Below are 22225 nucleotides of genomic sequence, written 5' to 3'. Positions count from 1 at the left end.
CATTTTTCTCTTTTAAAAGCTGAGTGCAAATGTTTGTTTTTCATATTAATTCAATCTATGGATGCAGATTATTATTCCCCCAAACATCTAGCTTTCCACGCTTAGTCTCATACACTATGTAGTATAATACTGCGATACTAACTAATGTTACAAAAAGATCTCTCAAGGTTTTCCTCTTAGTAAGACACATGGATTAACTTTGTCTTCGATTGGCATTAAGAATGTTGTAACGGCTTCAAACTGGGTTCTGGCGAAAGATCACAACCAGCGTAGGATTTTTGTTTCCTTCTCGCTCCACAGATTCTGCCATGCCTGCTGGGTATTTTCAGTACTTTTTCTTTTTATTTCAAAATGGGCTGGGTGGCTTTACTGCCTGGCTGTGTTGCCAGTTCCATTTTTGAAAACCATTGGGTGTCCAAAACTGTTTTTGGGTGATTGGTCCCTTTTTAATATAAAAGTCTCGGGGCGCAACCATTTACCATAAGCTCCTGCTGCAGTCAGGTCAAAGAAATTGGCAGCCCAGTGGGATTTTCCCATCCAGCTACAGTGAACGGTGATAAGATTCCAGCCCTGGGCTGACATAAATTAGACCCTGATCGCCTTCTTTGCCATCAACTTAGAGTCATAGAGGTTTACAGCATGGAAACAGCACCTTTGGCCTATCGAGCCTGCACTGGCAACATACCCAGCCAGGCCCTAACCCTGTAACCCCACATATTTATCCCTGCTTGTCCCCCTGACATGGAGGGGCAATTTAGCATGGCAAATCCACCTAACCCGCACATCTATGGACTGAGAGGGGAAACCGGAGCACCCGGAGAAAACCCATGCAGACACGTGGCAAGTGTGCAAATTCCACACAGACAGTGACCCAAGGCCGGAATTGAACCTGGGTCCCTGGCACTGTGAGACAGCAGTGCTAACCACTGTGCCACAGGATGCAGGAGAATCTTTTAAAAATAAGGTCAACCCCTGAATGCTCCTAGCTGTATTGCTACCTGATAGGCATCAACGAAACAGCTCTCTGGATTGAGGCCTACAGATTAGCCAGAGTCCCCATCATTAAGGCAAGCTCTGGTTGGGGTGAAGGCTACTAACTCACTTCATTTCTGTGAACCCTGGAAAAGGAGTCCTTGTGAATCGCACAAAACTAATTCACCTGTGCCTTAAATGGGACACTATCACCTGTGAAACTGGTGCATAGGTGTCGACAAGTGATCTTATAGAGGTTTATAAAATAATGAGGGGCATAGATCAACTAGATAGTCAATACCTTTTCCCAAAGGTAGGGGAGTCTAAAACTAGAGGACAAAGGTTTAAGGTGAGAGGGGAGAGATACAAAAGGGTTCAGAGGAGCAATTTTTTCACACAGAGGGTGGTGAGTGTCTGAAGCAAGCTGCCAGGGGTAGTAGTAGAGGTGGGTACAATTTTGTCTTTTAAAAAGCATTTAGACAGTTACATGGGTACGATGGGTATAGAGGGATATGGGCCAAATGCGGGCAATCGGGACTAGCTTAAATGTAGGGATTCTGTGATTCTCTGAAAATGTGAGATCCAGGCACCCAGATGCAATGTCAAAAAAGGCAACAAATCGCTTTTTTTTTTAATCTTGCGATTCAGCATTTTCAATGTGAAACTCTTGTGAAAATGAAGCGCGCAGAGAAATTTGGCAGCCTGAAATCCTGATAAGTGCTCCCGAGGTAGCACTGCAAGTGCTAAATTGTTAAAAAAAAAATCCCTCTTAGTGTTATCTAAGATGTCACTTTCCTCCACTCGAAATAAGATCATCCCCATTGATTGGGCCATCTTTATTGCCCTTGTGAAAAAAATAGAATTGGAAAACCGGGGAAGCCTAAAGAAAGGTGGAAATTCCCAACATGGGAAAACCCTCATTAACCACGTCTCTATTAACTGGTGTCCATCTGTACTGAAAACCGTTTGCATTGCACATTATAAAGTTTCAGACAGTGAAGTGAGTCAGTGCGCCGAGAGACACCCTTGTAAAACGGGGGAAAAAAAATCCTTGTAAAGATTTTTGTGAGACAAAATTAGCGAGTAAAGTGTTCCCTGCTCCAAACAGGCGGCAATGTTTCTCATTTACAGCTTTCCCACTTGAAAGCTAATTTTTTAACTTTCCACACATAAAGCTTTTGTAATCCTCATTACTCACAGTCTGATTGTTGGCATCGCTGCAGTTTACCCAGCAAGCGCTGTTGAACTGGAAGCCATTTGTACACTGGTAAAACCCGTGAAATTTTGCTGGCACTGCCTCACACATAACAGGAACACACACTCCCTGCTGCCAACTCCCATCCTCGGTGCACCTTGTCTTGAAGTTCCGCCTTTAAAATTAAAAACTGAAATTAGAAACCAATCATATTGAAGGGGTAACTATATAAAAATCTCTATTTGAAGGAATATTTTCTAAAACTTAGAAAGGAACTATTGAATGGCTGTAAATTGGGAGAGGGGAATGTGCAGCGGGACCTGAGTGTTCTTGTGCACTCCAGTCACTGATGGTAAGCATGCAGGTACAACAGGTGGTAAAAAGGCAAATGACATGTTAGCCTTCAACGCGAGAGGTTTTGAGTACAGAAGCTGGGATGTGTTGCTGCAATTATATAGGGTCTTGATGAGGCCTAGTGTCTTTCTGATTGTGTCACAGCTTGGTATGGCTCCTGCTCTGCCCAAGAACACAAGAAACTACAAAAGGTCATGAATGCAGCCCAATCCATCACGCAAACCAACCACCCAGCCATTGACTCTGCCTACACTTCCCGCTGCTTCAACAAAGCAACCAGCATAATTCGGGACCCCACGGACCCCGGACATACTCTTTTCCACCACCTTCTATTGAGAAAAGGATACAGAAGTCTGAGGTCACGTACCAATCGACTCAAACAGCCTCTTCCCTGCTGCCATCAGGCTTTTGAATGGACCTACCTCACATTAAGTTGATCTTTCTCAACACCCTAGCTGTGACTGAAACGCTACATTCTATGTTTTCTCATTTCCTTCTCTGTGTATGGTATGCTTTGTCTATATCGCGTGAAAGAAACAATACTTTTCATTATATGCTAATACGTGTGACAATAATTCATCAAATCAAAGTTTTGGTCTCCTTTTGTGAAGAAGGATGTTCTTGCTCTCGAGGGAGTGCAGCGAAGGTTTACCAGGCTGATCTTGGGGATGGCAGGACAGATGTATGAGGAGAGATTGACTAGGTTGGGATTGAGAGTGGTGAGCCCGAGGAATTCATTACCGCAGAAAGTAGTTGATGCCAAAACACTGAATGTAGTCAAGAGGTGGCTGAATATAGCACGTGGGGTGAATGGGAGCAAAGGTTATGGGGAAAAAGCAGGATCAGGCTATTGAGTTGGATGATCAGCTATGGCTCCAAGGGCCAAATGGCCGCTTCCTACTACTATCTTCTACATTTCTATGAACAAAGCTGAGCTTGTTTCCACTGAAATTTAGAAGAGGGCTGGCTTGATTGAAGTACGTAAGATCCTGAATGGTCTTGACAAGGTGGATGTGGAAAGGATGTTTCCTCTTGTGGCTTGAGCCCAGAACTAGGGAGCACTGTTAGGGGTCACGCTTTTAGAACAGAGCTGGGGAGGATTTTTTTTTTCTGAGTGGTGTAGGACTATAGATCTCTCTGCCTCAGAAGGCAGTGGAGGTGGGGTCACTGAATATTTTTAAGGTGCAGGTAGATAGAAGGGCTGCACACCAGTTAGTACTCCTGCCTCACTGCGCCAGGGATTCGGGTTCAATTCCGCCCTTGGGTGACTGTGTAGAGTTTGTATGTCCTCCTTGTGTCTGCGTGGGTTTCCTCCGGGTGCTCCGGTTTCCTCCCACAGCCCAAAGATGTGCAGTTAGTTTGATTGGCAATGCTAAATTGCCCATTAGTGTCAGGGGGATTGGCAGGGTAGTGGGGTTACGGCGATTGGGCTTGGATGGGATTTTTGTTGGTGCAGACTCGATGGGCTGAATGACCTCCTTCTGTCCTGTGGGGATTCTACGATTCTAACTTTGATATTTTGACCATAAGTAGAAGGAATATCCACAGTGATTATAAGGTTTCAAATTGACACATACAACATATTTCCAATACTTTAACTCTGTTTTCCAAACGGCAACAAAAATATATCTAGTTACTTTACAGATGATCATAGAATCATAGAAACCCTACAGTGCAGAAAGAGGCCATTCAGCCCATCGAGTCTGCACTGACCACAATCCCACCCAGGCCCTACCCCCATATCCCTACATATTTACCCACTAATCCTTCTAACCTATACAACTCAGGACACTAAAGGGCAATTTTAGCATGGCCAAATCAACCTAACCCGCGCATCTTTGGACTGTGGGAGGAAACCGGAGCACCCGGAGGAAACCCACACAGACACAAGGAGAATGTGCAAACTCCAACAAACAGTGACTCAAGCCAGGAATCGAACCCAGGTCCCTGGAGCTGTGAAGCGTCAGTGCTAACCACTGTGCTACCGTGCCGCCCCATAATTTATCAGTTATGATAAATAACTGAATCAAATTACAGTCCGAGAACAGAATCTTTAGTGAATTAAGAGACCACTAGATATTAAGAAATTACAAAGTAACAGTGCTGTTTATAAGGACGCAGGACCACTTTCAGTCTGGGCTGAAGTGTTCAAACACTTCATTTCCTTTTCCTTAATGGTACACTTTAAGTTGTTTTGATTCTTGGAGTTTAAAGTGATATTTCTTGCGTAATTTACGTAATGACTCCTGACTCGCCCCTTAAAGCCTGGCAGAAGTGCCCAGCATTGTTCCTCACATGTCAGATCTAATAAGCATGGATCTTGACAGTCAGTGAACCTGGCTGACAAGCGCTTGATTGGTCATCCCAGTCAGTCTGTTCCCAAAGGGCGGTTGTTAGATAATGAGGACTATTGATTTTTTTTTTTTGAAATGCATTTCTGTGAACCAAAGATAGTTCAAATCACATTTGGCTCATTTGAACAAAAAACCCTGCTGAGTTAACTGCTTGATATTTTACCTCGCTCTCCATCATTTGCCCGCTCTTTTGGCTATGAGAGCACGAGTCAGCCTCCACTGCCTTGCCTCTTCCGCCGTTAGCTACCAAGGAGTGCTGCTGGAATCATCCTGTGCGAGTTTGTAACTGGAAGTACTTCCCTCGCTGAGGGGACAGCGCAGCCGAGATTAGGAAGTCTCACCGTGGAGATTTATGGAGAAAATCCACATAACTGGTGACTCCGTCCTGCCAGACAAGGACGAAGAATCGCAGAATCATACAGTGCAGGAGAGTCCCTTCGGACCATCGAGTCTGCGCTGACGCATAAGAAACAATGGGGCATCGAGTATGGGAATTGGAAAATCATGTTGCAGATGTGTAAGATTTTGGTTAGGTCCACGTTTGGAGTATTGTGTTCAATTCTGGTCGCCACACCACCAGAGGGGCATTGATGGAAAAGGTGCAGAAGAGATTTACCAGGATGTTTCTTGGAGGATATGGACTATGAAGAAAGGTTAAGCAAACTTAGATTGTTTTCATTGGAGTGTCGGGGGATGAGGGGGGGACCTGATAGAGGTTTGCAAGGTCATGACAGTCTTGATAGAGTGGTTCGTCAGAGTCTTTTTCCAGTATACCACTGGACACGAGCTTCCAATCACTAAAGCAGCCTTCTGTCATCACCCTCTGTCACCTACATAAGTAAATTTTAAATCCACTTTATCAAAATACCCTGTATCCGGTGTGTATTTTCCTTCTTTATAAGTCTCCTATGTGGGACCTTATCAAAGGTTTTGCTGAAATCCATATCGACTACACCAATTGAAATAACCTCATCTACACGCCTGATCACCTCAAAAAATTCAAATTAGGCATGACCCCCCTCTGACGAAACCATGCTGACTAGCCCTGATCAAACCGTATGTCTCCAAGTGGAGATGGATCCTCTCCTTCAGAGGCTTCACCACTAGTTTCTCTACCATCGACCTGAGGCTCACAAGTCTGTAACTGTTTGGCTTAACTCTATAACCCTTCTTAAATAGCATAACCACATTAGCTGTTCTCTAGTCTTCTTGCACTTCCTCCGTGGCCAGAAAGGAACTCAACATTTGGGTCAGAGCCTCTGTGGTCTTTTCCCTTGCCTTCCACAGCAGTTGGGGACACAATTCATCTGGACCTGAATATTTGTCCACTTTTAAGCTGGCCAATACCTCCATTACCTTGTCCTTCCCATGTCAATTTGCTCCAAAGCCTCACAGTCTCTCTCCCTGAGTTCTATAGTTGCTGGGAGTGGCACGATGGCACAGTTGTTCGCACTGCAGCCTCACAACGCCAGAAACCCGGGTTCGATTCCCGGTTTGGGTCATTGTCTGTATGGAGTTTGCCCGTTCTCCCCGTGTCTGCTTGGGTTTCCTCTGGGTGCTCCGGTTTCCTTCCAAAGCCTGAAACTCGTGCTGGTTTGGTGCATTAATGTGAACAGGTGCCGAGTATGGCAATGAGGGGAATTTCACAGTAATTTCACTGCAGTGTTAACGTAAGCCTTACTTGTGGCGAATGAATAAACTTTACTTTTACTTTATGCTTTACATACCTTCATCCTCATTCTCTTGGGTGAAGACAGAGCTGAAGTATTTGTTCAAAGCTCTACCAATGTCTACACCCATAGATTGCTGCTTGGGTCTCTAAAGGGACTCTTTCCCTGGTTATCCTCTTCCCATTGATATACTTATACTATGTCTTGGGATTTTTCTTACTTTTACCAGCCAGAGCTTTTTCATATCCCCTCTTTGTTCTCTTGATTGGTTTCTTAAGCTCCACTCTGCACTTTCTGTACTTCACGAATGCCTCCGCTGATTTGCTCCCCCTGTGCCTGGTAAAAGCCTTTCTTTTCCTTCTCATCAGATCCTGATTCTCTGGGCTTTTTATTTCTTCCGATCACCCTAGAGGAAACATGCTGAGTGGGTTGTACCATCCTACTTTCTGTTTGAGTACCCTTCTCCCCGTCACCCCACTGTTTTTCTGTAGATTTCCCTGCAAGTAACTATTCCCAGTCTACCTTGATCAGATCCTGTCTTATCTTACTAAAATCTGCTCTCCCCCAATCCAAAACTTTTCTTTTGTGAATTGTCTATTTCTTTGCTCATAGCAAGCAAGCTAAATTGTACAACATTGTAATCACTATCATTAAAATGCTTCCCCATCACCACCTCAACCACCTTTCTGCTTCATTCCTTAGAGGTAGATTCAACACTTGGTTGGACTGTCTAAAATGTTTTCTTCCACACGTTTCAAGGAACCCACTCTCTCCAAGCCCTTAATACTGTGCCTATACCAATTAATCCCATTGTTACTATGGGCCAAGTGTTGGTAAATGGGATTTGGTGGGGAGGTCAGGGTGTTTCATGCATTGGTACAGACTCGATGGGCCGAAGGGTCCCTTCTGCATTGCAGTATTCTCTGATTCTGTGAAGTTATCCACCAGGACTCGCTAACCAGCTGTTCCTGTTGGTCCCCCATGGCATTTTCTGAATTGTGGCATCAATCCGGAACGTCGCTGTCTGTCCCCATACTACTGCGTATTTACCCTGCCACCACTGAAAAGATAATTGCTCTCGTCTCTGATTCAACCTTACCCACTATTTATTTCTTTTATTTTTGTTATTCATTAGTGTCACAAGTAGGCTTACATTAACACTGCAATGAAGTTACTGTGAAAATCCCCTTGTCGCCACACTCTGACACCTGTTTGGAGGGAGAATTTAGCGCAGCCAATCCGCTTAACAAGCAGATATTTTGAACTGTGGAAGGAAACCCATGTAGGCATGAGGAGAACATGCAAACTCTACACAGTAAGAAGTCTCACAACTCCAGGTTAAAATCCAAGTAAGTGGCAAGTTGCCACTCACCTGATGAAGGAACAGCACTCCGAAAGCTCATGATTCCAAATAAACATGTTGGACTTTAACCTGGTTTTGTGAGACTTCTTACTGTGCCCACCCCAGTCCAATGCTGGCATTTCCACATCATTGCTAAACTCCACACAGACAGTGATCCAAACTGGGATTCAAACCAGGGTCCCTGGTGCTGTTAACCACTGTGCCACCCTGCTGCACTAGTCACCAAATCAATGCCCTGGCCTTCTGATACTGCATATGAAGCTCTGCTGTGCTCTGCTCCTACTCTGACTAAGCTCCGCACTTAGTCTTTCAGCTCAAATACATGAGTTAAATCTGTCACTGTAGCCTTTTTAACATTTATATTTTGGCTTGTGGGAGAGCACTATCCATCTGCTGGTTCCTTGTAGTCAACTTGCTACAATTGATTTCCTTATTCCTATAGAAAAAAATCTTTGAACTGCAGAAACGTAAGTGTGAGTTAATTAAGGGTAGCCCATGGGAGATCAATAACTACTCATCGGCTTCTTTATAATTCCACTGGAATAACTGGCTCCCTTAAAACCGTGTCAGAATCACAGAACCGTGAAAATATAAACACTGTGAAGCCTTATGTTCACATTCTTGCGAATAGGATAACGAAAGTTACAATTGTAAAAACATTTCCGCTTTCAATTGTAGCAGAAGTGGAGAGATAAATCATAGACTCCTTACAATACAGAATAGGCCATTCGACCCATCGAGTGTGCACCGACTCTCTGACAGAGCATCTTATACAGGCCCTTTGCCCACCTTACCTTTGCATCACCACAGATTTACCCTGCCAACCGCCCCCCCCCCCGCCCCTCCCCACGAATCTACACATCTTGGGACACTAAAGGAGCAAGTTACCATGGCCAATCCACTTAAAGTGCAAATCTCTGGACTGTGAAAGTTTCGTTCTTCCACAGTGCAATTCGACCAGGCTCAAAGAAAAAAAATAGTTTTTTCCTTAATCCAGCATTGATTTTCTGCAGAGCTGCCTACATAAGCACAGAAGAGGAAATATTTCTCCCTCATCCTTACTCTTTTTATTTTGCTCTTTGCAAACGGTGGCACAGTGGTTAGCACTGCTGCCTCACGGCCCCAGGAAACCCGGGTTCAATTTCGGCCTCGGGTCACTCTCTGTGTGGAGTTTGCACGTTCTCCCCGTGTCTGCCTGTGTTTCCTCTGGGTGCTCCAGTTTCCTCCCACAGTCCAAAGATGAGCGGGTTAGGTTGATGGGTCATGCTAAATTGGCCCTAATGTCAGGGGGATTAGCGGGATAAATGTGTGGGTTAGTAGGAATAAGGGTTGGGTGGGATTGTAGTCTGTACAGACTCGATGGGCCGAAAGACCACCTTCTGCACTGTCGGGATTCTATGACATATGAACCTACTCTATCGTTTGGCAATAAGTATTCCAACTGAGGTGGCAGAGATTTTAAAGGTTGGTTCGTTTCTGTGCACTGTTTCAAGAAGGATTTCTGTATTGCAGTTTCAATGCCATTCAGCATAAGTTGTCAGTTGTCTATCTGCCTCCTTAGCTAGAGAAACACATGCCACAGGGAAGTAATAAGGGAAAAATTCCTTCAATGCAGACACTTGGTTTAAGAAAGCCCAGTCATATTTAGTGTTGGAAAAGCATTGGCCAACGAGTAATTGGATTTCCATGCACTGCAGATCTGAGGGACAATTCCGTGATCCCTGTGGTTCCAGGTACGTTTGCAACTTTTGTAGAGATTGTGGCTTCCCTCTGGGAATGAGCCCAAGTACCATGTGGTAAGATTACATCAATTGGCCATGCTAAATTGACGCTAAGTGTCAGGGGAACTAGCAGGGTAAATGTGAGGTGATAGGATCTAGGTGGGATTGTCGTCAATACAGATTTGATGGGCTGATTGGCCTCCTTCTACACTGTAGGAATTCTGTGACGAAGTCCAGAGAAAAAGGAATGGGCAGGTTAGGGCCACAATTGCAACCCCTCGGCTGAAGGAGAAATTAATATAGGGTTTGAGTCTGACCTTCCTGATCAATTCATTGTCCTACACAGAGCGAGCGTCAAGGAAACTTGGCAAAGAGAGCGAGAGGCAGTTAGAATTCTCGTTACAAAACATCAAACGTCACAGCCACAGACTAAGGGGGTGGAGGAAGAGTCTTTCAAACCAACAGGGGACGAGGAAACACCTTGTTTTCTATTTCAGGCAATCTATCAGATTCATTCCTTCCCATGCGTTTAATTAAATATGCATGAGGTTTTGGAAATGTTCGCTGTGACTAGACGATAATCAACTCCAAACTGCGACAGCAGTCAGTCCGGCCTCTCAGGATACATTTCTCCCCATTGTACAGTATTGGTGTGCAAAATTCACGTTGCTGTTTGGTAGAAGAGAGAGTTCCTTCAACGTTAACAGAAAAGAGAGCCTGCCCTTAGTTACCAATTGTGAAACATGTTGTCGGTTGCTGCCCTTGAAAGCTCGACATACTTAACAAGCTCGCCGTATTTCCCAGACCAGTGGCTGATATTAATTAAAACGCGACTTAGCATCAAAGAGGTTATTACAGATAGCACATGCCAAATAAGGTAACGTCATTGGTGTCTGGCATCTAACTGCCAAAAACAATGCCATTTCCTTGTACATGTTTTCAACATTACAGCACTGGGCATTACATTTAGCATGCAAGCAAATGTTTTTCTGCATTCTTGTGGTGCAACATTAAAGGAAAACCCTAATTATTTGTTAGTTCAGAAGTCCAACACCTTTAACCAATTTTTCAGCTTGCATTCTGATGTAAACAGTATCACGGAGATCCACTTCGCAGGCGTAAAGAAAATGATAGTCACAAAACAGGTCCCACAGTGAGGCGGGGGAGGAAGGGGGTGATATAAAATTTATCTTGGGCTATCACACAGAGCTGGCAATTGTGAGTCACCAACTCACGTTGACACTTAACCTAATTTTTCTTTTTTTTTTGACCCATTCCGTCCCAAATGAAAATCTGCCCAGAATGCCAAAATAGACCGCCAATTTGCTGCTGTCCATTTTGTGCAACTGCCCCCAAACAAATTTTATATCTCACGGTGGTTTTTTTTAAAGTGTTGGTCAGTTGAAATTTTAAGCTGGAATTTTACCGTCTCACCCACCGTGGGAATCGCAGCGGGCGAGGGGCGGACCATGGAAAGGTCTGTTGACCTCAGGAGGGATTTTATAGTTTTGGGATGAAGAATCCCACCCCTCAAACGTAGAACCAACACCAATCCGTCCGTGCGTGAGACACTTACTTCCTTATCTCTCTCGAGTTGCTGGGCACGTGGTATCCTGGTTTGCATTTGTACTTGCATGATGAGCCAACCTTGTGCCCGTCGTGTTGACACCGTGAGCTTTGAAGTCTGGCATTGGCAACAGGAGGAGGAGCCAGGCACATCAGTTCACAAAGGGATTCGGGGAAAGACCATAGTCCATCATCGAGGCAGGTTAGAGTGTTATTGGTCCCTGCAGAACAGTGCATTGCATTAGTTCAAATGGAAGACTCATTTTTGGCACAATATTAAACCTCATTGACTAGAAACTAAAGCAACCTTGTTGGAATTGCTGGCACATATATTTGGAAAGCAAATTGTTCACAGTTCCCCAGTAACGCATATCCTGTACACGACATTACAAACCACAACTAAAACACTGTTTCACAGCACAAAATATATCGAAAGACATTCACTCACACAAACTCCATCCCATTTTCTACCCTTGAACCTTGGGTTGTTTGTTTTCGTTGGCAAAGCCACTCCAAAACTTGCTTTAAGTTACTCGCAATTAGAAAAAAAACTATTATTGTTGTTTTAGGCTGACAGGTTCCAATAAATAATTTGTTGGCTTGATGCATTTGAACGTTTGTTGAAAAAAATAATAAGGCAGGGGGTGGGGGAAAGAAAGCTTTCACTGAATGTACTGCTACTGGGAGGAAGGGGATTTTGTTTTTTCATATCTCTGCAGACTAAACCTGCTTGTTCAATTCAAAGGAACAAGATTAATGCTCCAACTCCCAGTTGAGGCAAGAAATCTTCATGTCACTGATGGGAAGATGTTTGACTGTCCACACGTCATTGCTCTTTCCTCTCCCTCATTGGGGCCCCCCCTTGCTCCCCTGTTATGTCCACAAGGCACAGCTAGACCCTGCTGAGTGCTGGCAAAGGAGGCACTGCAGCTGAACCTGATCTTGTCCTCAACTGAACTCTGCGTACACACATTCTCCAGCAGGAGACATGGTTGGCAACCAGGAACTGGAACTTTGCCTAGACCGAGGATGCAGTCCCAACGCTGCAATGTCTGCGATCAGCTAACTCCACAGGGCCTGAGGGCGATTTGTACAGCTCACTTTCCTCATTGAATGGGGCACCCCTAACCTTTTCACACAAAGCTGTGGGGTGAAGGGAGTAGAAATCTGCAATTCTCTCTCACAAAACGTAATGGGTGAAGCTCTCTTGGCAAAAATTGATAGGTTAGGTCAAGGCATCAAGGGATATGGAGGCTAATGGAGCTAAAGCTCAGATCAGCTGTGATCTAAATGAATGGCTAGCAGGCTCAAGGGATTGAATGCTTTACTCTACGGGCAGCACAGTGGCACAATGCTTAGCGCTGCTGCCTCATCGCGCCAGGGACCTGGGTTCGATTCTGAGATTGGGTCACTGTCTGTGCAGAGTCTGCAAGTTCTCATCATGTCTGCGTGGGTTTCTTCCGGGTGCTCCGGTTTCCTCCCACAGTCCGAAAGACATGCTGGTTAGGTGCATTGGCCATGCTAAATTCTTCCTCGATGTACCCGAACAGGTGCCGGAGCGTGGCGACGAAGGAACTCTTGCTCAAATTTATTTACCAATCAGCGATCAAATCTGCTGAAGAACTAACCTTGATTTCTGAAATTCTGTTGATAGACTTTACGTTTATTAAGTGGGATGTCATGCATGTGATACTAAGCTAGTTATTGTTCTGTACCATTCTTTGGCGAAGGTGGAATCAGGATGTTGAATTTGATGATCAGCCATGATCGTAATGAATGGCGGAGCAGGCTCGAAGGGCCAAATGGTCTCCTCCTGCTTCTATTTTCTATGTTGCTACGTTTTGGTGCCACATTCTGATGACTTTCATTTCATGCCTTGTGCTGTTCCATCAGCTGCCTGGCTTCAATCAGCCAGTTATTTAGCAATCTCCCATTGCCTCAGTGAAATCACGCATATGTGGGGAGATTTATTTTACTCTGTCGCTTCCTATGCACACAAGTGGGCGCCAGCTTTCAACATCTTGAGGAACGGTCTTCCCACTTTACGTTTGGAATCTGCACTCCGTGGATGGAATCTTCTGGTGCAACTGGAGGTCGGCTGGAGAGTTGGCAAGTGACCCACACTGTCTCATATCGGGGAGGCCCACCTAACTACATGTCAATCAGGCAGGGCTGAGGCCAGTACCAGGCCTTCCCCTTGCATCAAGACTCCCAGGGGCAGGAATCGTGGCTATTGTGGGCTAGCAGTCAATTGTAGTTTTCCACCTTTCGTGTTCAACTGCGCCACCCTCGGAGGTGGCAGCTGCAGCAGCAAAAGCACCCAAGGGAGACCCTGATTTGTGGAATGACCCAGCCCACAGGTAAGTAGGTGGGGTGGCATCAGGATAGCATGGTGGCACAGTGGTTAGCACTGCTGCCACACAGCGCCAGGGACCCGGGTTGATTACAGGCTTGGGTGACTGTCTGTGTGGTGTTTACACATTCTCCCCGTGTCTGTGTGGGTTTCCTCTGGGTGTTCCAGTTTCCTTCCACAGTCTGAAAGATGTGCTGGTTAGGTGCATTAATCCGAACAGGCGCCGGAGAGTGGCAACGAGGGGATTTTCACAGTAACTTCATTGCAGTGTTAATGTAAGCCTTACTTGTGACTAATCTCATTTTATATCATATATCAAGTAATGGGAAGCTGCACTGCGCCAGTGGTAACAAGCTGCCCGCACAGTTGCATCTGTTCTTCACACTGCATGTGAACTGACCCACCCACAACTGGGTTAATACCAGTAGGAGCAGGCTGAGGCCCACTCGCGGTCATTAATTGACCTTATAGGGAGGACCATGCCTCTTCCCAGCCAGAACATAATATTTTAAAGTTTATCTATTAGTGTCAAAAGCAGGCTGACATTAACAGCGCAATGAAGTTACTGTAAATATCCCCAAGTCAAATCCCAGCCAAACTCCGGCGCCTGTTTGGGTGCTCTGAGGGAGAACTTAGTATGGCCAATGCACTTAACCAGCACATCTTTCAGATGTTGGGAAGAAACCGGAGCACCCGGAAGAGCCCATGCAGACACAGGGAGAATGTGCAGACTCCATACGGACAGTGACCCAAGCCGGGAATCGAACCTGGGTCCCTGGCGCCGTGAGGCGGCAGTGCTAACCGCTCAGCCACAGTGCTGCCCTTATTACTAATAACAAACTCTTATTACTAATATTGGCAGAGGCACATACACCACCATTCTGCCCTTCGCACCTCCAAGTTCGCCATCAGTGACAGCACAAGATTCCACCTCTTGTGTGACGCAACATGTCTCCATTTGATGATCATTTTGAACTCTTACAACCCTGCTTGCATTTGGGATGTGCCAACAGAACCATAAAACAACAACGCAATTAATAATTTGGGAGCATTTTGGCTGTTGTTTAATTGGCAAATTAGCCTTGCATTGAGCTCTCATGCCAAACTTGTCTTATTTTAATTTGGAGGTTTATTGCCGGGCAACAAGCCATAATTTAGGACGTCCGCAAGTGTGGTAAGGGTGAGAGAGCCGGCTAGATGATCAAGATGTGTGTCTGCCTGCCTCTCAGCTGCTTAGTTTTAGTACTTCCACATCTGTGTGTGACCACCACAGATACGCGATCTTGTCAGCGCCTAATAAAAGGAAATAGTCTTGTCTTAATTCAAAATCTGGCATATTCCGTGTTTTCTCTCTGTCCTCAGTTTAATCCTGATGGGAGCAACAAGATTAAAAATAATAAAGTTTAACTACCAGTATAAAACTTTCAAACAGCAGAGAGAGGTTTTTTTGGGCTTTGATTGCATGCCATTGGCTGTCGAAGGTGTGAGCGGAGGAGAAGGCAGCGACAATGGGCTGTAACATTTGTATCCATGTTAATGAATAATGCTTCTGTGAACCAAAAGAATTTATCTATCCAACTGTCCCATTCTCCTCCCTCCCCAACCCTGGAATATGACAGCTGGAGGAACCAGTTGTCTGGATCCAAAGCTCACTAGTTTGCAGTGCAGTTTTATAGAGTAATCGAATCACCAGATGGTAGTTTTTTTTATTTTAGTGGGGAGGTAAGACCTTGTCACTCGCTTGTGTTAAATAAGCGCAGATCCTGTCCAGTGCATCAATCAGAACCTGCACTGTTGCTTGCAGGTTCATGTTTACCTCTGGCACCTTTATCACTAAGAACTGCAGTGACGGCCATTAAGAATTGGGCCACTGCCTCAGGTGACTGTCGACTTCGGCGCGACTCTTTTGAGGTGCAGCTGATAGTTCAGAATAAAGAGATGAGAGCTCAGTGACAGTTGTGACTTTTTTTTAAATGGGGGAACAAATGGACGTACCCAGTAGTTCTCAAGGTCCACCTTTTCTTACCTCGTAATTGAGCAGGGGGTCTGCACTGGAAGGTGCACTGCTTGCCAAAGGTGGTCCCTTCAGGGCAGGAGAAGGTGGCAGGGTAGATGTGATATTGATCAGGGATCCCGCAGTCCACAGGCTCGCAAAGCACTTGTTGGCTCCATTTCCCATCTGTGCAAGTGATTGTCGCCGTGGATTCAGGCTGGAAACAGAATTCACACCACCTTTAATTCATGAGTAGTAACGTTTCCCAAGGTGCTTTACAGGACAGTTATCAGACAACACTGAGCCAATGAAGGAGATGTTAAGTTAGTTGAACAAATGCTTGGTCAGATAGGCAGCTTTATAAAAAGGAGGGAGAGGTGGACAGGCAAAGAGTTTTGGGAAAAAATTTGAGTTATCCTCAATAACAGTCCCCATCTATTGACTCTGTCTGCACTTCCTGCTGCCTCAGACAAGCAACCAGCATAATCAAGGACCTCATGCACCCCGGACGTTCTCTCTTCCACCTTCTTCCATTGGGAAAGGATGTAAATGTCTGAGAACACGTACTAACCAAGTCAAGAACAGCTTCTTCCCTGTTGCTTTTGAATGGACTACCAGATATTAAGTTGATCTTTCTCTACACCCTGGCTATGACCGTGACATTACATTCTGCACCCTCTCCTTTCCTTCTCCCCTTTGTACTCTCTGAATGATTTGTTTTGTCTGTATAGTGTGCAAGAAAATATGCTTCTCACTGTAACCCAATACATGTGACCATAAATCAAATCAAAATAACAGGAGTTGGTCATGGCGATTGTCCCTTAAAGGATCAATCTGTGGAGTAAAGGTCATATGACCTGGGGAACCAGTTGGACAGCAGGATGGAGGGTCATTTTGGTAAGAGCGGGCTTCTGTACTCAGAGTCCTTTCGGGAGCTGATTGCAGCCACGAAGCTGCAAGCCTCTGTATAGTTTTAACCTGTCAATAGATGAGTTGCCTTTTCCCTAACCTGGTGAGCGAGCATCTTTACATTGGCACTCAACTGTGAAGCAAAAGTCCTCTCAATTTTCAGCTGAGATATTGAAACCAGCCGAATTTCACCTTTGCTTTTTGTGGAATTATCCTCTCTGCTTATCTGGTTTCCTGCCCTGTAGTGTATTGTCAGCTGTCTGTTTCCCTGTTCTGATATATTTTTATTTAATAACTACATTTGCGTTTCACTTTTTGAGTGAGTTAAGCACAGTAATTGGGAAATAGGATGATTTTAAAAAATGGGTTGGAGGGCAGCATTCGAGACTGGATTGATAAACAAGTAAATTGCACATGCCTTCCTTTGGATTCTTAGAATTGATTAAGTATTAGATAATTGCTGCAAATGCTTTGCTTAGTTTCTAACTTTTGTGTTCGCTTTGGTGAAAGGCAAGTGTTCTCTGTCTAATGTTAAACGGGGCTAGACAAATGATAAGAACTGTTGAGTACTCGGTATGTATTAATGATCTGATAATTACGCGTCTGTCTCAGTCATTTTAAACGCTAGAATTTTATTTAATGATATCTTAAAAGAGATCTGGCTCCATTTAAATTGTAAAGCTATGGTACTTTGATCCCAGGAACAAGGAGAAACTAGGGACCTTTTCTTCCTTGAAAGAAGGCATCGGAGAGAGTATCTGAAAGAGGGGCAGAAGGACATGTAAAAAAGGACACCCAAATGTGTCCTTCACGTTAGAAGGAATGGAGTGGTTTAAAACGGTAAGGGCTGGATTTGCGTCAGAATAATTTTCTTCACAAACCTAGAATTAACTCCCATTTTAATCTGTGAAATTTTAAAAATCTTGAAATCAATTAGCAGCCGATTGGATTCTATGTTGAAGAGAAGACATAAGAACATAAGGAGCAGAAGTAGGCCATCTCACCCCTTGAGCTTGTTCTGCCATTCAATAAGATCATGGTGGCACAGTGGTTCGCACTGCTGCCTCACAGCTCAAGAGGATTTAGTTCCAGTCTTGGGTGACTGACTGTGCGGAGTTTGCATGTTCTCCCCGTGTCACTGCATCCTGAACAGACATTTTGTTCGCACTGAGATATCCCTCTTGTCCATTTTCAAATGATTCTGCAAATATGGCGAGCACAGCGGCACAGTGATTAGCACTGCTGCCTCACGGCACCAGGGATTCAGGTTCAACTCTGACCTTGGGTGACTGTGCAGAGTTTGCACCTTTTCCCTCATTATGCGTGGGTTTCCCCCAGGTGCTGTGGTTTGCTCCAATAGTTCAAAGATTTGCAGGTTAGGTGGATTGGCCATGCTGAATTGCTTCTCAGTGTCCCAAGATGTGTAGGTTAGATGGATTAGTCAGGTAAATGTGTTGGGATTATGGGGATAGTTTGGAGGTCTGGGCAAAATTCCCTGTCAGAAACTCAGTGCAGACCTGATGGGCTGAATGGCCTCTTCTGGATTATAAGAATTCTATGACTGTGACCTTTGGATCATCCTCTTTGAATGAACTGAGATCGTTGGGCGGGGAACCTCCTACATTACTCTGTGATCGTCTAATAAAACTTACATCACATTTCTATTCTGGAAAACTTGTACAGTCTCCCAGCTGTTATATGGGCTTGGGGTGCCAACATCAGGAAAAACCTAGCATGGCCAAGTTCAGGTGCAGGAATTCATTGGAAACTGTGATCCAGCTGAGGTATCCCCCAAGGTGGAGGACGGTTCTGTGCAGGTGAGAGACACTTAAAAGCACACAAGAGCCAATGTGGTGTGCCAATCCATCTGTAAGCATTGGGGACTTCAGCCACTGAAGAGCCGCACTTCGATGCGTCCCGGACATTACACTCCCATGGAGAATTGACGTAGAGCCCAGATTACTGATCATTCGGAACAGCCTAAGAAATCAGCAGATTGTGTGTGCCAGCCATTGTGCTCTCCTCTTGTTTCCATTTAGATTTTCAAACCGATTGCTCAGGAAGGCGACAGATATTTTAGGTTAAAGCTGCCCAACTGTGGTACACCTGTACTCCAGCGATACTGTTAATGGGCAACGGTCGTCTTTTGGTAAGATGTTCTCCTACTTGAAAAGATTTACTAGGATGCCACTGGGACTTGATGGTTTGAGCTATAAGGAGAAGCTGGATAGACTGGGACTTTTTTCTCTGGAGCATAGGAGGCTGAGGGGTGATCTTATAGAAGTCTATAAGATAATAAGGGGCACAGATCAGCTAGATAGTCAATGTCTTTTCCCAAAGGTAGGGGAGTCTAAAACTAGAGGGCATAGGTTAAGGTGAGAGGGGAAAGACACAAAAGGGTCCAGAGGGGCAATTCTTTCACTCAGAAGGTGGTGAGTGCCTGGGATGAGCTGCCAGAGGTAGTAGTGGAGGCAGGTACAATTTTGTCTTTTAAAAAGCATTTAGATAATTACATGGATAAGATAGGCATAGAGGAATATGGGCCAAATACGGGCAACTGGGATTAGCTTAGGGGTTTAAGAGAAAGGGAGGCATGGACAAGTTGGGCCAAAGGGCCTGTTTCCGTGCTGTAATCCTCTATGATTCTGTGATTGTGTTGTTGGTGGGACAAAACTTTGTGGTTTTGCCACAGGGGAACCTGACATGAAATCCTTCTTCCCAGACTGCCTCTGACCAACACCTTTTAAGCAAGAAACACAGCAGGGGCGGCATGACTGCGAGATACAACCTAATTTATCAATAGAGCACTGGCATGTTCTTGTGCTGTTAAGCATTGCTTGGTAATCCCGTGCAATATACTTCTCCTTTAGCACTTCAGTTCAAAGAGTGAATTCTTCATCACCTCCAATCAGTGATATAGCTGTGTGATGCTTTAAAATATCACATTGTCAAAGTTGCTTAAAGTGCAGTTAATCAATTCAATGATTGCAATTAGATAAACCAGCCCCCTATCCATTTATCTATACTTCCCTCTACTCAGCAAAGCAGCCAGCATAATCAAGGATCCCACGCACCCTGGACATTCCCTATTCCACCTTCTTCCGTCGCGAGAAAAAGGTACGAAAGTCTGAGGTCGCATACCAACCGAAGAACAGCTTCTTCCCTGCTGACATCAGGCTTTTGAATGGACCTGCCTTATATTAAGTTGATCTTTCTCTTTACCCTCTGTGACTAACGCTATATTCTGCACCCTATCCTTTCCTTCTCCCCTATGTACTCCATGAAAGGTATGTTTTGTTTGTATAGTGTGCAAGAAACAATACTTTTCACTATATCCTAATACATGTGACAATAATAAATCAACTCAATGTCACTTTGTTTTATGGATCTGACATGTTCACTTGTTGTCACTGAGTGTCTTAGCATGAAGATTCTCTGGACTGTTGAAGTGTGTAGAGGTATTGCTTGTTGCCATTGGAAGATAGTCTAGGCGACTGGACGATTCTGATGACTTAGTTGGTGAGTGCAATGCCTGATATCTCACAGGGGTATATGCGTGTGCCAGCCATATGTCAGACTTGAAACCTGGGTCTGTGTTGAGATTACTAATCTCTGTAGGGTAACAATGCCACAACAGAACACAGTGTCCCAGGGCATAGAAGCGAGCAACTATGCACACAATGAGCTCCCGTTTGTTATTGCTGGGAAGTTTCAGTCTGAGCACCTCAACCGAGGGTAGAATGGCCTTTGGTGTGATGGCTGAATGAACTAACGTTCAGCTGAACATTGATGTGATGTTGGCATCAACGCCACATGCATCCAACGCAGTGAAAGACAGACCAGAAAAAAATGTCTTAAGCTGAGTTCAATTGTTGCTGTAGTTGAAAGTTTAGGTATGTTTTTAACATAGGTTGATTGGCCATGCTAAATTGACCCTAGTGTCAAGGGATTTGCAGGGTAAATATGTGGGGAAAAGGGCCTGAGTAGGATTGCATGGGGGCAGACTCGATGGGCTGAATGGCCTCCTTCTGTACTCTAGTGATTCTATGAATCATAGAATCTCTACAGTGCAGAAAGAGGTCATTCGGCCCATCAAGCCTTCACCGACAACAATCTCATCCAGACTCCAACTCCACATATTTACCCTGCTAATCTCTCTGACACTAAGGTCAATTTAGCATGGCTAATCAACCTAACCCACACATCTTTGGACTGTGGGAGGAAACTGGAGCATTCGGAGGAAAACCACACAGACACGGTGAGAATGTGCAAACTCCACATAGACGTTTACCCAAGACCAGAATTGAACCCGGGTTTCTGGTGCTGTGAGGCAGCAGTGCTAACCACTGTGCCACTGCGCCACTCCACCACTCCCAATTCCAGATATTTCTTACTGAATCCAAATTCCACGATCCGCCACGGTGGGATTGGACCCGTGTCCCCTGAACGGTAGCTGAGCTTCTGGAGCAATGCTGCATCAAAACACCAGGTTTGATTCCCAGCTTGGGTCACTGTATGTGTGGAATTTGCACATTCTCCCTGTGTCTGTGTGGGTTTCCTCCAATTTCCTCCCACAGTCCAAAAATGTGTGGGTTTGGTGCATTGGCCATGTTAAATTACCCCTTGGTGTCCCAGGATACATAGGTTAGAGGGATTGGGGGGTAAATGTATGGGGTTACGAGGATAGGGCCTGGATGCGATTGTGGTTGGCGCTGGCTCGATGGGCCAAATGGCCTCCTTCTGCACCATAGAATTCTATGATTCTAGCAATAATACTACGAGGCCATTGCCTCCCCCACCCCTTAGTAATTGGTTCATTTACAACTCTTTCGTGTTTAAGAATTGTGTCATGGCTACCTAATTTACCTAGGCTGTTTGATGCGCTTTAACAAACAAGTCAGCTAGATGATTAGTAACATGAGAGTTTACGTCTATGGCCCATCTGATGAATGGATCTGTCAAAGTCATTAAATCATACTGTACACGGGAAGGCCATTTGGCCCATTATGCTTGTGCTGGCTGTTTTAAAGGACTATCCACTTCCCTGCTGTTTGACCAAAGCTCTGCAAAACGTTAACCGATTTTTTTTTTCAACCAGCTGGCATTTTGCTTCACGTATTTTCTCCCTGATCAGCAGAATTTTAGTTTCTTGGCTCTCACTAAATAACTTACCACTTTCAACTTGGAGTAGATCACAAAAAAAAATTCCAAACAATGATATTCCTTTGTATCATTCATTTGATTGTTTGTGGATATTCCAGCCCCTCAAACATCCACTGCCTCTGGTGCTTGCGGCCAATTAACAACAGCTTCAGAAGCAGTGAAACTGTCCTACGGAGGTGTCACAAATCACTGACACCCTTTCCTCAAGGTGGCAGGTCATTAAGGCTCTCGCACTTCAAGGATGTGACATGGTGTCAACCCTCAACGGCAGAAACATGCTTTAAGATGTCAAACCCCTCAGAAACCAAATGACGAGCACTAGTGTAAAACGTGGATTGTAATCTTGCACTGAGGGGATCATTTTAACCTTACCCAGCAGACAGGAAACTGAGTGTGGCGAATAAGGGATTCTCACAATAACTTCTTTGCAGTGTTGTTAATGCAAGCCTAATTGTGACACTAATAAACTTTAAACCTTCAATGGGGGTGGGTGAACTGTCTAAACTGAAGTAATACAATCTCAGTATGTGGAATCATAGATTGAATCAAAGGGTGGGATTTTATGATTTTGCCTGGGCTTGACTGAAAACTCCCCCTCCCCCACCCCCACCG

The 22225-nt window shown here is 44.8% G+C and overlaps 1 protein-coding gene across 1 annotated transcript in view; it reads right to left on the bottom strand.

Annotated features, from left to right (window-relative positions):
* The window catches only part of pappaa (pregnancy-associated plasma protein A, pappalysin 1a), a 329950-nt gene that overhangs the window by 89359 nt on the left and 218366 nt on the right, over nt 1–22225 (bottom strand). The window contains exons 15-17 of the mRNA XM_080212189.1: nt 15575–15758; nt 11206–11416; nt 2171–2342 (exon numbers count right to left, since the gene is read on the bottom strand). Of these exons, the coding sequence (XP_080068315.1) occupies nt 2171–2342; nt 11206–11416; nt 15575–15758 (567 nt within the window). The remainder of the gene's footprint in view (nt 1–2170; nt 2343–11205; nt 11417–15574; nt 15759–22225) is intronic.

Source organism: Carcharhinus amblyrhynchos, chromosome 25, assembly GCF_965287045.1.
Source record: "Carcharhinus amblyrhynchos chromosome 25, sCarAmb.v2.hapA, whole genome shotgun sequence".
Lineage (NCBI taxonomy): Eukaryota > Metazoa > Chordata > Chondrichthyes > Carcharhiniformes > Carcharhinidae > Carcharhinus > Carcharhinus amblyrhynchos.
Note: the sequence above shows the minus strand (reverse complement) of the source record. Positions and strands in the feature narration are given on the sequence as shown.